General features: G+C 42.1%; 1 protein-coding gene across 1 annotated transcript in view; it reads left to right on the forward strand.

Annotated features, from left to right (window-relative positions):
• Window positions 1-14,408, forward strand: part of LOC306740195 (3',5'-cyclic-AMP phosphodiesterase 4C-like) — a gene marked incomplete at both ends in the record, with an annotated part of 68,061 nt that extends 53,653 nt beyond the window's left edge. The window contains one exon of the mRNA XM_079222300.1: window positions 14,213-14,408. Within this exon, the coding sequence (XP_079078426.1) occupies window positions 14,213-14,408 (196 nt within the window). The remainder of the gene's footprint in view (window positions 1-14,212) is intronic.
• Between the last annotated feature and the right edge of the window lie 2,850 nt (window positions 14,409-17,258).

A 17,258-nucleotide genomic window follows, 5' to 3' on the forward strand; every position in this document is an offset into this window, starting at 1 on the left:
TCTTGTGAATTTGTTTCTGTTGATGTGGACAACATGCATTGTTCGTTAATGATGCAGCATCCCGTCATGCACGTATTTATGTAAATGATATCAGACAGCACAGAAGGCCCAGGTAGAAAATGCATGGCCTGCCACTGGTATGTACTGAAATAGTCATCCTTGGTTTTCTGTATCCCACTTTTCACTTGTGTGCAAAGCAGCAGTTAGTTTTATTTGTAAATTATATCATTTTTTAACAACATATTTTTAACAACGCAACAAGCATATTTTCTCGTTCTTCAAGATTTTCTGTTTCACTTATGTGAGGGAATATAAAGTGTTCAGTATAAAGCTTAACCCTCACACTTGTCATTTGCAAATCAATGAGAAAGTTTGTGACCTGGCCACCATCTTAAAAACAGTCGAGCCAAAATCAAGCACCACTCACCAGCCGGAGCAAACGTTCTCATTTTCTCACTGTACACTAAAATATGTTTCTGAAAACATTTGAGGTGAGAAATAGGCAACACAGTAACGGAATCTTGATTCATATTTGATCAGCGTCACCTAGTTTGACAGTTTGATCTGAGCAGTGATTGACAGCTGTGTTAGACTACTCGCATATTGGAATATTGCAAATACAATCAGGAGCACAAACTGGAGGCGGAGAAACCTGACTTTTTCCCTAATTTTTTTTTTCATGTACTACCATCAGGTTATTAGGGTCGGTTTGAGTAAATATGACAAATTCTTTTTTCTGAAGTTACCAACTGTAGCTTTAACACAACAAAATAAAGACCACAATAGTCTTAGGGATCACCCAAGACCACGGACAATTTTTAAATTGCTCCAGGTGAAGCTACTTACTCTTACTTTAATTTATTTTATCATTTGTACTGTACAGTAATGATCTTACTCCTCTTATCCATCACAAAGCTTAAATCTGAAGTTGACTGGTGTTGTACATTTAACACGATTATGTTGCAGCACATCTACAAAACCACTGAAAACATTTAATTACTGACTGGTGATGGTTATCTGAGAAAGCAGATAAATTAGTTTGCTCTACTCCTGCACTTTGCTCCTCCCTCTCGCTCACTCTGCATCTCTCCATCTTTTTTCCCAGTTAAGTCACACCCGTGCCGAGCCCTCTCTTCTATCCTTTCACACTCCCCTCCCTCCTTCCTATCTTCATCAGGCTTGTCACTCTATCTTATCTCTCTCTCTCTCTCTCTCTCTCTCTCTCTCTCTCTCTCTCACCACATCTGTCTTGTCACAGGTGTGTGTGTGTGTGTGTCTGTGTGTGTGTGTGTGTGTGTGTGTGTGTGTGTGTGTGTGTGTGTGTGTGTGCACGTGTATTAGTGGTTAAGAGCCTCGCTAAAATGAGCTTGCCTGTGAACTCCGATTATCTAACTTTGGAGAAGATAGCCCGCTACCGCCATGCCTGCTCCAACGGCTCACCCTTCGCCACAAACAAGCCCATCGACATCAAACCTCGTGGCAGGAAAGGGTAGGATTGCTCTCTGGGACTGAAACTGTTTGTGGGAGGACAAGGGGGGGGAGAGTTTTGTCTACATTTTCTGTCTTGCATTGAGGATTTGTTTTCTGTCTGCTTTAAACAGTCAGATATTCAGTGATGTTACTTAATGCCGACCACCGCCTGTATGTGAGAAGTTGAGATGCAGTAAATTAGAGCAGTGGCTCTCAAATGGGGGTACTAGTACCCGTACTTGAGATTTAAAAATATATGTCAAATTAGTATAAATTAAAAAATCCTTTTAAAAATAGTTATTTAATAAATCTTCAATTTATTATATAAGTGTACGTTCTTAAACTGAATTGTATATATTCTATATTAAATCAGACACTGATGGCACAGCGCTGTATATTACATTGTTTTTTCAACCAAAAGTGCTGGTTAGGAGGTACTTGGCTGAAAATAAATTCCACAGGGGGTACATCACTGAAAAAAGGCTGAGAACCACAGAATTAGAGGATAAAAGTCGTAAGACGCCTCAGGAGGGAAACTTGGTGAAACTGAATGCCAGTTGAACTTAAAATCTGTCTTTTTGCTCTTTGGGTGTAAACTGCGACTATGTGTAATGTGTCCATTCATGGAAGTCGTACTAACAGATGAATCCACACAAAGTGTGTGTGTGTTCTGTGTCTTATCAGAGCGTTAGCCGATGAATAGCTCCACCTGGACAACACAAAACTAGAGCGGTGTTCACACCTGAGCGTTGTGTAAATGGTGGTTGCTTAGTGGCTGGTTGTGTTGTTACAGCTTAATCAAAGCTGTTTACCCGGCCAAATCTATACTGTCGCCCTGAAGTGCGCGTGTTTGTGCCCATGTGCATGTTTGTGTGTAGCAGCTATTCTGTTATTACGAAAACATGGTTCAGAGCCGGGTGAATAAAAAAGGGCCACGTTTCATCCAGTCATCTAAAGTATCAAGGTGATCAAGAGGACAAGTCCGTTCCTTAACCACAGCAGCCTACGCCAATCATCAGAGCACTCTCTGTCCATTAAGGCTGTCACAGAAAAATGTTGATGTCGCTACATCCATTTTCATACTGCATTTCCTTGACTAATAAGCACTCAGCGACCCCAAACAAAACTAAGATGAGCTATCATCTGATGCGCGAGTCTGTTCATAAACATGAAGTCCAATGTGTTTGTACCTCTAGTATTTGAATATGAAGCAGCGGTAATGGCTGGTGGCGTTTGTAGACATATAGATATGGATGAGGCCTTGTCAATACTGCAGACCAGCCATCTGTGCTCACTGCCTGCTCCATAGTTAAATGCTATTTATACCAGCATTTACTGGGTGTGTTTATCTACACCATATACTGAAGCTGGTTCATGGGAGAGGTCTTTTGTTTTAGTTTTTTTACTAAATCAATAATTGTGTCAATTACAGTGGTCACTTAATCTATGCAACCGGTTTATGTGACACCAGTTGTACCACTAGGTGGCGATGATGCTCCGAGTTGAACAGAATAGCATAGGCTTAGAATAATGATACAGTTAAGTGGTGCCTATTTTCACTTCCAGACCAATTTTAGCATACACATAATGTTATACCAGTTAGTTATGTGACGGAATGCAGCCTCTGTTTTGCCTAAAACTATTACCAATGATGTATTGTTTTTATTGGGCTACTTTCATAAAAGACAGGATCAGAAAATGTAGAGGACATAATTACATAAGCAAATAAGATGGTAATGCACAGTATATACATGTGATCTTGTTTTTAATCGTACTTACAGTTGATAGTTTAGATTGGATTTGAATCTGCAGGTCATTCCAAGACCATGGGCCTTAAAATGATTGAATGATTCATTATTTTTGTTTGTGTCTTACACCTCTGCTTCCTGGGGAGGGTAGTAGCGTAAACTCAAAAGTAAACCTCATTATGTGCTATGTCTATGTATGAACTTGTGGGCTCCCTTGTTTCTCACAGGGGACTGTAGAGAGAGGAGAACGCAGAGAGATTTCCTGCTGATTAAGACCTAGTTTCCTGATGGCTTCTATCTAAGTTGATCTGTCTTTAAAGTAAAATAATGTGGCCTAAATGTGTTCAGTTTCCTAAATATTGAGCTCACTGTGGTGACATGGGATAAAGGATGTTTGCCTAAGTCTTGTCGTCATGTTGTCATTTTTTTTGGGGGGGGGGGGGGGGTGGAGGGATTCATGTGGTATGAGGCAAAGGAAAGAGTTTTCTAAAGGAAACTGTTCTCTTTTGTTGTTCTTTCCCCGACCGCATGGAATGTACAGACCGTGGTAATAGGATTAGTTTCACCACTTTGACCAAGCTATAAACTCCATCATTCGGCCATGCTACACTGAAAGCATTAGTTGTGCCTGTTCAGCTCACTGTAACTCACTTAAAATGCTCCATACATGTGTGAAGTGTAGAACAGAAAGTATCAACATCAAGCCTCACAGTATGAAATCAGCCACACTGTCCCAAGAGATGTCAGCCAGGAATGAAAAGTTTCAGAAATGTCTCTCCCCTCAATTAGCGTTCCTTCCGTTTCTGGCATGGATTTTGAAACCGATGGTGACTTGGAGGGAAGCCGCCTTTTAAACTGAATACATGGTTCTACCGCAGTCGGATTCCTCATGCAGTTTTAGATTAGTCACTGTGCACATCAAAGTAGTGATTTGATGTTCATTTGTAGCATCACCAGGAGCACAGTGTGGCTAGTGGCCATGTGTCTGCCCTTGTGTCGGTTGTGCATTTTCCTGCATGTGAACCCATCTGCATGTGCGTACACGCAGAGTTATCATACGTCATCCGTGTCGCTCCTTCCTCGCGCCTGGCTCTTTTCTTCTCCGACATAAAAGCGCATATACGTAATATACTGTGAAGCATCAGTGGTCGTGGAGTGGATGACCCCAGTATTATCAGTTCATGGGTGCAATGAGCAATTTATTCTTCCCTCGTAAGAGCTGGAGATGGATGCATTTCCTTTTTTTATTCTCTTGAACAAAAGAGAAGCATCCTCCGACTGATGTCTATCTCGTGTTACTCACGCCTACGGCCAGTTGCAGTATTGATGACATGTAAATATTCCCACTGCTTTCAAGATGAGAGGGCTGGCATAATGTGTATGCTGATGCCTCAGTGTTTTCTGGGGGACAGGTGCTGTGTTCTGTCTGCGCGTTTCGCTCTTGGTTTGGAATATTTACTTCCCGGAGCAACCTACTTTTTAAACTGTGTTGACTAATCTGGCGCTGCTTTTTCACTTCATCCCGAATGGATAACTGCAACAGAAAGAACTACAACAACAAAAAGATAATTGTCTGAAGTGCGAGAGCGGGTTATGGAGATGCCGGATAAAGCCCTGAAGCGAAACATTTTTGTGTGTTTTGCTTTATTGGTTTACAGACCGTGCCATCTGAGCTTCACACTCAAATATTATGCATAGATAGGAATCTTAAGTATCTTAAAGCCAGTAAGGCATTGACAATTTATTTTAATGTAACAAATAATCACATTAATATCAAAATAACCTACTCCGTCACAAGTATAAGTGACGAGAAGGAAAATAAATCCTTAGTGACACATTTCAGCATGAGGGCTTCTGTTTATCTACATATAGAGAAATTAGAATCGAAAATTATAAACTTGTAAAACTCTTGAAGCAAGTTGAAAAACATGCTGCCATGCAGATCAGTTAGTTGGCAAGTCTATGTATTATTTATTAGACTACATCATTAGCCAACATGTGTCACTATTAAAATGGCATGCTATGATTGTTAGTAAATTTATTAATAAACTAATTAATTTTGTCCACATTTCCTTTCACATATTTTCACTCCTACACATGTTCTCAGTTTTAATAATGCTACTACCATGTGCAAATACAAAAAAAATATGAGCTTTTCAGTAAATCCTTGTTTGTTTTTTAAATTGCTTCTCTTATTGGAGTGAAGAAAGTCAACCGACACTATCTTAGTACACTCTCTCCCGATGACATGCTGTAGCTGTTGCTTTTAGGTTACTGTGGCAGTAGTGTGATTGACACTTGAGACGATTGTTGGTATTGCTGGGGGGATACAGGTCCCGCCTTTCAAGGAATTACTACCACCAAAACAACCCCTCCCACACCAGACATACCTAAGCTGCAGCTCGGGGAAGCAGAGAGGCAGCAAGAGAGTCATGTAACTCAAAGACAGGGACACAGTCGTAAAAAAAAAAGAAGAGTGACAGGGTAAGGAGAGAGGGGGAAAAAGGCTGTGAGAGGAAGAGGAGATCTTGTTTCCAAGAGTCAGGGGGAAAAAAACAACAACTCAGGGACTTAATAGAGAGAAAAAAGTGGAACAGAGTGTGTGCATAGCTGGTTTAGCAAAGAGGAAGATCACAAGCTGAACTGGCAAGAAAGATAAGTGCAAGTGAGTGACAGACAGACAGAGAGAGAGAGGGAGAGGGAGAGGGCGAGGGAGAGACTACTGTCAAAACGATCGGAGCTCGAGGAAGAGCAGCAGCAGCCGTGTGGATTCATGTTGGACGGAGGGATTGATCCGACTGTACTCAAGTCTGGTCTCAAAGCAGCTTGACGGACTTGGCCACTCCACCAAACTCACGCTGAGGGAAGAACCACTCCCACTGGATCACTTCTGACCAGTCAGGACTGTGGTCAGACCACAGCTGAGGTCTCCAGGTGGCCCCTTTTTGGGGGGGCGGGGGAGCGCGTGTGTCTGTTTGCAGATGTAATGTGGAACGGAAAAGCCTGACCATGAGTATCATTCTTAAACCGCGGTCGCGCTCCACCAGCTCATTGAAGAACACGGAGGGAATATGGTAAATAGACGGGACAACTTTGTCCTCCTGGCACCATTTCCATGCTAATCCTGCTGTTGTGTGTGTGCGTGTGTTTTGCTCCATTGTTCTCCATTCGCCTGTTTATTGCTCTCGGAAGTCACTCCTTTTTAATTATTTGCCCCTGTTTTTTACTGTGCTTTCTACATTTGTGGATCCTTCGACTGTAGCCTGAATGCCATCGCTCGTCTTGTCAAGCAAAGCTGCTCGGCCCCTTCTGTGGTTATCTGCAGAAACCTTCTGTGCCCTGTAGAGGTGTCAGCTTCGGGGGCTTGTGTGTCTGCTTTCTCTGTGCATGTCTTGTGGTCAGATTAGACTTGTTGTGTCCCTAACTCCAGTATGCTTTATCACACAGACTCAATAACGACGTCTTACCCTCCGTATGCTTCAGTTAGCAAACTTAAAACGTAAAACAGCAAAGTAATGATTCACTGAGGAATGTGTTGTGTCGCTTAAGACGTTCTCCTGTCTGCACATGGCCCAAGATAAATGCAGGATGCAGAGCCCAATGCCAGGGGCACAACTCTCCCTGTCCTCCCTCCTCTTGTCTCCCTCCCCCTCCTGCCTCAACTTGTCCTCGCCTGTCAGCACTCATTCCAAACTAAGAAACTGCCCTGTAGCTTTAACATTGGAAGTTAATATTCGCAGTTTTACCATTGCGGCACTCTTGGGCAGAGAGTGTAAATGGCTCAAAACAACCCTTGACAAATAGACGTTGGTGGGGGGAGGGGCTGCCCAGCAGCAGCATCTGTTTGAACCCTGTCGGACCTCCCTGCAGGGTTCACAGTGTTCTCACATTGTCAGTTTATTAATCTGCTCTACAACCTCCCCAGCAGGAAAGGACGCTTGTGTGAAATGAAGACATATTAATTAGGTCTTTGAGGGTGGTAGTTCTCTGTGTGGCGGAGATCACAGACAGTACGTTATGTGGTTTGAGGGTGTGAAATGTAATGAACCGACACATACACCTGATATTACTGTTTGAGCTGGCCGCAGAATGTAGCTCTTTCCCATGTTAAGAGCTGGGAATCTGGCGTTGTTGGGTTTGCATGAGCCATCTTCTTGAATAACTGACCAAAGCAGTACTCTGTAAGCTGGACAAATCATACCGCCTCCTCCATCTGTCCTGCCCTCCTCTCTTCTGTTGTTTACTGTTGTATCAAGGCTTCTTTCACTAATTCTCCTCACCGCTTTGTCTTTCACAACTGTTATCACTCAGCTTACAAGATTTGTGGCCATTTGTATTATTTGAAAACCTGAGCTGTTTGTGTTAGGCTGGCTGTGTTCGTGCCGTGTATGCATGTGTAATACAGGAAGAGGTGAGCGTTATCTCCCTAAGCGGGCTAATTCTCATCAAGATAGGTACATCAAACACACAAGTTAAGCATCTGGGGATGTGTGTCTCCGCTGTCTGTTTGCGACAGTGTGTGCGTCTTTGTGCACCGGCATGAGTGCTTGTGTGCTCACGTATTTAAGACCGCGACGTGGTCCGAGTGTGAGACTTGGCCCCTGGCTTAGAACTGTGTCCTAAGCGCAGGTTTGTGCACGCAGACTCTTGGGTACCCACCAGTGATTTAGCTTGAGTTTGGTGAAAGGCGAAAGACGGGAACTTGGGAATGAACAGATGTGCATCTAGTCTTCCTAGCGCCACACTTATTTTAGCGCCTCTTACCTACTTCAAAAGCCGAAATGATGTTATGGCGAGCTGAGATAAAGCGTGGAGAAGTGGGGAACGTGTGAGTTTGAACTCAAGTGTTTGCATCTGGCCTTTGTCAGTCCGCAGTCGGGCATATCAGGCAGGCCATAAATGTTGAAGGTTATGTGTTATCTGGCCTCTCATAGGGCCTGATAAACATGCACATTATCTAACATATTTACCCAATTTGACCTTTAGTAATTCAGACCTGAGATTATGATGAATAGGACTGAAAATGAGTCGATAGTTAAGTGGATGTCTACGTATATAGAAGCAGAACTGGTTTACTTTGCTCTGAACCATGTGACCTGAGATTGCGCTGCTTTGCCATAGTGACCTCTTTTGTAGGTCTCTCATGATTGACTGAGTTTCCTGAATGGCGCAGTGACAGCGAGCACTAAAGTAGTGTCACGACTAAAAGTGAAAAATTCACTGTACTTGTTCCAGACAGGGCAAGAAAACCAGACAAGAGAGAGAATGCAAGAGATGGAGCAAACCCTTCAGGATCACTTTTTACAGACAAAATGATTTATCTGTTAAAGACCAATTTTGCTCACATTTGCAGCCCGATTGGTGTTAATTTAACTTCACGCATGTGTGTTTACATGGCGGCTTCTGTTAATGTGCGACTGTGTCTGTATGAGTATGTGCCACAAAAGCAAACTGCAAGCCCTGTGGACGCTACCTCCTTGCAATTAGTTGTTTCTGTAACCTTTGTATCATATTTACTGGTGGTAAGGTGGTGTTTGGCCCTGCCCCCTCCCCTGTTGACTTTCCATACAAGATAGCAAGGACAGTGCTTAGAAGTAGAGGTTTATGAACACTAACATGCATTATGAACACTAACCTCATGGAGCTGTTTTTTGGCCGGGACGTCAAAGAGACTATTAAGCAAAGAAGGTGAATTTGCTGAGGCCTACACGAGCTGTCACATTAGGTTCACGATTGGATGTGTAAGCTTAGGCGGAGAAAAAAGATGACGTGAGCGTTCTTAGATATCCAAGATGCAGAACAGAATTTTTCTGTCTTTTGCTTGTCTCTTTTGTCATTCTTAGTTAGGCACATTTCAACCACCATAGAGCTAATCTATATGATCTGTAAAGCTGGATTACAGTAAAGTGATCCAGTGTGAATACATTTAAATGATTTGATAAGGTACCTGAGTTTCAGCTCTGGTTCCAAATTATTTCATTTATTTAGTACCAAGCAGCGTACTGACGTCTTTGTACCAAACCTTTTTGAAATATTTTAAACTTCTGTCATTGTTATCCGACAATAAAGAAACGAGACCAATAATCTGACAGCATTCAATGCCAAAAAAACAACACAGCTTTTCCATCAGACGCAGCATGTCTGAGTCTTATGCGTCACCTTTGCCAACTCTTTCGTCTTTGGCATATTATTTTCCTCTGTAATGAGTCCCTGCTTGGCAGTTAGAGCATGGTCAAGGTTGCCACTCATTTGTTCAGGATCACATACCGTCACTTTGCATGCATGCAAGGAAACGCACTGCTCACAATAAATACAGATACACACACACACACACACACTTTTCAAACAGCAGTTTATGGCCAATTTTGTGACATTATTTCGATATTTGTGTCACTAGTTTTAGTAAAAGAGAATGCATTTTTTGGGGGGGTGAGATCCAATACTTGTTTGCACTTTGGGAAAAGACACAAATATCATGTTGGTATTACCTATTGACCCTTTCTGGTCCACCAACTCTGAACGATCCTTGTAAAACTCAGCTGATAATGTATCAGAGACACTTATGCCCTGACCTCTCCAGTATGTCTCCTCACAGTGATGTCACATCAATTCCTGTGGTGTTTATAATTACTCAAATGACCCAAGGCTGAAAATGAATGAGTCATTGATCTATGCCATTTGGAGTGTGTGCGTGCGTGCATGTCTGCATGCGTGCGTGCCTGCATGTGCATGCGTGTGAAAGAGAGAGGGAGAGATAGATGCAAAAGGAGAGAGAAGATTGAGACAGAAGTGATGGAGAACCAAAGACATAGAGAGAGCATTAAAGAGCCGTGTGGTCTCTGCTTCGGCATGTATGTGACCCAGCAGCGTCCGACTGTATAAAGTCACAACTGCCACTACTCGTCTACCTCTTTGCCCTTACAACTACAGTCCTGTACATTTCATTAAGAGACCCAGATAGAGGTTTGTTTTGGGTTTTGCAGGGAGGAACAGGGAGAGATAGAAGGCCAACAGTATAGGCCACATAGAAGTGGTGGACAATCATCTGAAAGCTTAAGATGCAACTCAACGCAGTGTTTGTCAAGTTGTTCTACTCATAAATTGAGAATGAAAATAAATAAATAATTGATTAAACTAGATGATGAAAGTGTAGATATAAGTATATGATGGCTTTTCCCATGCTCTATTATGTTTTATACATTTTTGGGGTTGATACCATTTATTACGTAGATTTGGTGCAGTTTTTTACCACTCAAGAAATGATCAAAATGATCCAAAAAAACAAAGTGGGGATTTTTGGATAACAATAGAACTCACTTTCATTCACATATCCCAAGGTGAAAGGTCAGGGACCCCTCAGAAAATCTCCATGCCCTTGAGCACCTAGACCGACGGGTTCAGCAGGTTCTCAGCTCAGTTGAAAGCTCTGTTACAGTGCAGCTGAAAGGGGTTCTTCTAGTAACAAACAATCCCTCTCTTTCCCCCCGTGCAACCTAAACTAAAGCATGAAACTCTACTCCTGTGGGAAACAATGTCTCTACCGACTGTCTTCTCATGTGTTCATGTAGCTGCAGGCTATTGTAGCTAAATGACTTTCCACAGTAAGCTATTCGGGGGACTTTTATTTTTATGTCGATAGACATGTGACAGATATTGGGCTTTGACTGCAACAAACCTTTGTTATCAGCACCTCGAGCCCTCCTTGTTATTTTGCCAAATCTACAAATGAAAATATGCTTCAAGATACATATATGCTTTGACAGTTAATAACTGGATTTTAAATCAAGTTTATTAAATTTATAGTCCAAATTCACCAGTTTTTCTAAAAGGACTTTATAATCTATTCAGGGAGCATTATCTTTGATTCTTAAACCCTCAACGCTATGCTAATTGCAGGTGGAAATGAATGGTGATGGCTAGCATTATCCAGATGATAGCTATTGTGTAAATTAAAAATGTGTCCGCTATTTTGGCCAGGAATCTAAGGAGTAAATTCTGATCAGTGATATTTAGTATTTTGACATATCACCAGTGTGCATCATCATTGATCACAGTGTAGTTTACCGCTACCCGGAGTGAAGAACGTATTTATTTTATTTTGTTCTTTATTTCTTTGTTTTGCTCTTGCTTTCCTTTCTCCGAGTTCACTTAATTGATGTGGAAATATATGACGTTAAAAAACTAGAAAGAAAGATAAAAACAATAAGTGATGTGACTTTTGATGATGGACAAGAAGGTCCCAAACATTGGCTCTGATATTCAGCAGATGGGATATCTTTTTCTGTTTGACAGAGCTCTCCGTCGTCCATCCAGTGTTTGCATATCAAGTATCACTCCCTTTTTGGGTAAACTGTGGTGTCTCTTTGTCTCGGCCTCTAAGTAATCCTGGATTTACTTCCCATCTCCACAATAATCCCCCTTTGAGTTGTACTCGTGCTTTTTGTTGATTCTCACAACACAGTCATAGGGGTGTTGACTTTCGTCTTTTCTTTTTTTTCCTCAAAGCCTGCTGCTGAAGTTTTTTGTTATAAAAACGTCTTGTAATTTATTGGCCCCTTGTATGGTCATATTGTGTTAATTTCAAACACTTTGTGACCTCTGTCTCTAGAAAAGGGCTATATAAATACATTTGACTTACTTGAAAAAGGCCAGACATTCCCACTATGATGTCAACGCTGGTATAATACCGAGTAAACTAGTTGTGAATATCATTCCCAAAGAAGGTGTGTCTGTGGAGTCACCCTGTTTACACACACACACACACACACACACACACACACACACACACTCACACTTTGAGTGGACTTACGTGTCAGGGATTTGTCTGAGAATCTGTGTAGGGTGTGACCAGCGTGATGATTAATGAGCTGTTTAACATATGTTGGGTGTTACATTTTGGCACTTCCACTATCTCTCTATCTGTGATATTTGTCTGTGTGCTATACAAACATGATGCATACGCCCATCCACAGTTAGTCCACGGAACAGCTGGAGAACGGACAGCCCTGTGCCTGGAATAACAGTTTATATGCCACTTGTGGGTGTTTCACACCTGCAGCAAAGAAAACAAATGATTGGATGCGATAAGAGGGTGTGGATTGGATTGGCCGTGTGGATTGACCAAGTACAGAGATGATACTGGTTGAGACTGACATGCATCTGATCTAATACTATATATAGACAAACAGAGACTCAGAGACATTGTGTGCAAGATGAGACAAACTGGGGGAGAGTTGCTGGGAGTCATTGTGTGTGTTTGTCTGAGAGCTAGTTAGAGACCAGGAAGAGGACAATACAATTGTCCTTCCCTCAGTCATCAGGCAGACAGCCAAACTATCTCATTCCACAACCAAAGCTCCCGCTCACTTTGCTGCTGCTACTCGGAGACACCACGCAGAGATCACACAGCGTTTAGCCATTTAGTTGTCGTGGAAAAAATGCTTGGCATGTCCTGTGTGTCGGTCAGATGTCTTGTTTCAGACGTGAGAAGCATAATTACTTCCAACCTACAAACCAGCCTTGCTTAATACAATACAAAGTAATAATGACCTACACCTGTTAGGTCAGTGAATCATCTGTTAAGGAAGAGAAACTTACAACCGCAAGATAGTAAACAGGAAGGTGACTGATGGAAATGTAATTTTTGTCATTGTGTAAGGACAAGGAATGTTTCAGTAGTTGGATTTTTAAATTCAGCCTGGGAACGTGCTTTATGCACCCTGCAAACATATGCGTATGTACACACTCATGCTGTCCTGAAGACATCTTCATACACATGCATAAACATACCACTAACATGAGTTTACAGTTTTCAAATCTGTGTTTATGTTATTGCTGCTATGATGTTGTAATTTCCAACCGGGGATGAATAAAGTATCCGTGCAGCTATTGGATTAAATGTGTGGTTGTTTGCCTAGAGAGGACGGCGATGGTGATACGCATCGTCCCTGTGCGTATTCTGTGTCGTATTTGGGGGGAATCCCTCCTGACCTTAGCATCCACACCAGATCGGCTTATGGGATTGCTCGATAGCCTTAGTGATGAGGCCGACATCCCTGGTGACAGGCATTAGTCATCACCCGGGCGAACAATCACCGAGGAGACTAAGGCGTGGTATCCCAGTGGGAAATTATGTCAACAGTTTCTAAACATATTTCAACTGAGAGTTAGTGACATTGTTAGAGCAGAGATATTCCCTGTGGCCCTGCACAGAGTTCAATCCAAGCATATCGCTTGTGGTTCCATGTAGATGTCTTTCAAATATAACTACTTTAGTTCTTACCGTTAGTGACGGTGCTAATTATTCTTCTAACAATCGCAGCCATCCAATAATCAGCCAGATAATGAGTGACTGACTGATTATGATTTTAAATGGTTACGCTTATGAGCAAATTTACGTCATCCAGCAGTGCATGAGCAGTGTAGGGCCGTCGTGTCTACACGGTAGTCAATCAGTTCAGCGTAGGCTCGTCATGTTGTGTTCTGAATGTCGCAGCTTGTGACCATGGAGCCGATAATCAGCCACGTAGGAAGTGCATGTCAGAGCCAATGCTGCTGCGATGGAAAAACATATGAATGTGGGTTCATGTGCGTAAGCTCTGAAGTCATCAAGACCTCTAAGGTGTAATTAATGTTTTTTTTAGACCTGGATAGTTGAGCCACATCATGCCCATAAGTACAGTCTGATCCTGACGGGAGTTTATCAGAAGTTTATTTATTCATGCATGGTGTGCACTTATATATAAGAATTGTAAAAGTGGCATCATTTCAGGTGGTGGTCAGATTCTGAAGAGAATTGATCAGTGCATCTTTCCTCTCATCTCTTAACTGTTTAAAGAACATAATTTCCAGCATTTTTTCACCTTTCAAATACCCTCTAAATAATGTTTTTTTAATTTATTCTGCAAGACATTCTTTGTATTACAATACCAATTAGTATTAGCTATACATTTTCAGATTTTGATCTTTACTTCTTTGTCCCTTTCTCTTTGCAGTTTCGATGTGGACAATGGCACGTCATCAGGTCGCAGCCCCCTGGACCCCATGGCCAGCCCGGGCTCAGGTCTCATCCTGCAGGCCAATTTTGTCCACAGCCAACGGAGAGAGTCGTTCCTGTACCGATCCGACAGTGACTATGACCTCTCGCCCAAGTCTATGTCCCGAAACTCCTCCATTGCCAGTGACATGTGAGTGCACAGCTTTTCTTGCTTCCACCTGAGCCTTCATGAAATACACCCAAATGCTCCCCCCTTTGTGCTGAATGTGGTTTTTTCTGCTTTTTGTTCTGCCTGTCTGAATCTGTTTAGGGCTGCTGGTGTTTATTAGACAAGTGCTTAAAGCTGCCACGTGGCTAGCTTTAGCTCTGGTGGGAAGTGTGCATGACCAACAGCTGATTGTGTGGTCTCACACCTATTCTTAGCTGTTCCCAGGAGCATATACAAGGTGGTCAGTCACCAAGTGTCCACAGGCACAGTTTATGCGACTCTGATATTTTGACACATTGCAGAGTATGTCTCTATAACTCATAAGGATAATGGGATGGATATTTGTGCTGCAGTTGATCTATTTACTGCATTACATTTCAACTGTAGCAGAGCCCACTCCACACAAACAAGCTGGCTTCTTCTGGGTCGATGTATATATTGATAGCATGTTCCTCATTTTCTACACTGTGGTGGTTCTCCAGTTGCATATACTGTACGCTTAGTGCTGCAGGAAATACAAATATTGACTGAAAATATAGAATATAGACATTTTGATCCAGCCCGAAGGAAAGACAAATAGACAAAAGGATGAAAAATAATGTCCTGAGGTAAACTTAGACTTCCTCCTTACTGCTGCTTTCTGCTCTGGAGTATTAAACCAACAACCCTTCATTGACCTATGCCCACTATCCAGTTACCATGTTAAACAGTTAATCTTTTATGCTTCATTCTTTCATATCTTTCTGCTGGATTTCATAAACAAGGCCACTTGCCTTCACAGCACTATTCATGAAAGGAATAATACAGCTTCACAATCAAGTTAGTAGAGAAATACATTGCAGGTTTCCCTAAGAACCTAACAAAGAGACATCTTCAGGACAACATAGTCCAGAGAGAACTGCCATACCCTAACTCTGATTCTCGCCTCTGCTCTTATCTGTCCATAAAAGATTATTTCCTTCTCTCTCAGTGAGCATGTTGTCTTTACTCTTAAATACCTTCTATCTTTCTTGTGATAGTAGCACATGACAAGCCTGTGTCTCTTTTGACTTTCACGCCAGGCATGTCAGCTCACGTGACAGTGGGTGTGTGCGTGGTGTGGCTGCAGCCTTGTAGAGCTGACCAGTAGGAGGACAGCTCCGTGACACTAGCACACCACTGTCACCTGAGCAAATGTTGACAGTCATAACGTAGCTCGGGGGTGAGCAGGAGTCTGACTCAAAGTGTACTGTTTAACATTCCTATAGCTGGAATTGAATGACAACTGCGTTCCACTCTCTTAACAATGCTCACCGAGGTGCACCATACACTCCAGCCATGTGTCCAAGGGCTTGAAGTCAAGAAAGAGCTCAGCTGATGTTTCCCTAGATAAATAAAAGTCAATAAACATGTGAAATAGTGACAGCCAGAGGGATATAGTTACGGGCAGAGAGGGGAAGGACATGAAGGGCGACGGCGTGAGGGACATGTCTGTACAGCAAGTGAAAAGACAGCTTGCAGGTTTTACAGTCCTTTCTGAAAATGGCATTCGCTGAACTACCTTATGTGGACAGTGACACGTCCGCCCATAAATCCCTTCAAACTGTTGAAACTATCACGTTGTATGACGTAGGGCCTCAGCTGGTAGCTGATGTGATGAGTGAACGTGTCACTGTGATTGAGTGGATCAGAGATGGTGAAACTAATCTAATGTGATGACCCACAGCTCCTTCCTACCCCTCGTCCCCTTGACCTTTGCAGCACATGAGCACTATATACTGTCAATATACTGTAGATTTGCAGCTGACATTAAAGCCACTGTCTTTGTGTCTTTCAGTCATGGCGACGATATGATTGTAACGCCATTTGCACAGGTGAGGGCTTGTGCCATTTCTTCTTCTTTTTTTGTATTGTCTACATATTTAAAATGTGTATAAATGAATGTATGATTCAGTCCTAATCTATCACGTTCCCTTCAGGTTCTTGCCAGCTTGAGAACTGTACGAAACAACTTTGGTGCATTAACTAATATACAGCAAGACAGGGCATCCAGCAAGTAAGTTTTACTGCTTGTTTTGTTTGTTTGTTTTTTCAAACAGAAATGAAATCTGTCAAAGTGAGAGGGATGACTGTATTAAAGGTGACAACGTTCAACATGTCAGTGTATCATAATATATGATGACAGTCCTTTTATGAGTAAGATGTTCTACCAAATAGGTGATCGCATGCTGCACTGTGTACAGCGCTCACTCACAGTCTGGCTTTGCTCGCCCTCTGCTGTTCTCTTTGAGTAGCCGACTGCAACAATAGCAGCAATAGTCTGTGACGGTACCTTCTGCTACAGTGCTGCCTACATGTGTAGAAACGAGTTAAGGAAAATGGTGCTTATTTACTGCTAAGAGTCAGTGAGAGAGAATAAAACATTTTTAGGTAAACTACCGATTGTATTGTTTTGGGAAGGAAATGTCTTAGTGTTGTTTTGTCTCCCCCCCCGACAGGAGATCACCCATGTGTAACCCACCACCACCCATCACCAAGACCACCTTTACAGGTACGTGGACAGCCAGAGCAGCATGATTTTGTCCTCAATGTGTTTGTGTGGTTATGTGTGTGGTCTGGGAGTCAGGAATAGACTTTTATTACATAATTACTATTATTAGTATTCAAGGGAACACTTGACTTGAAGTCCCCCTATTTAGCAGTTATAAGCAGTATATGAATATCCAATAAATGGTTCATAGCACACTACTATTTAGTTGTAAGCAGATATGTGTTTGATAATATATTTGCCAACAACTATAATATAATATGTCATCATAGGATACATTTTATTTGTTGACAAATACTGTAATTAATA

The sequence above is a fragment of the Taurulus bubalis genome (assembly GCF_910589615.1).
Source record: "Taurulus bubalis genome assembly, chromosome: 8".
Taxonomy (NCBI): Eukaryota; Metazoa; Chordata; class Actinopteri; order Perciformes; family Cottidae; genus Taurulus; species Taurulus bubalis.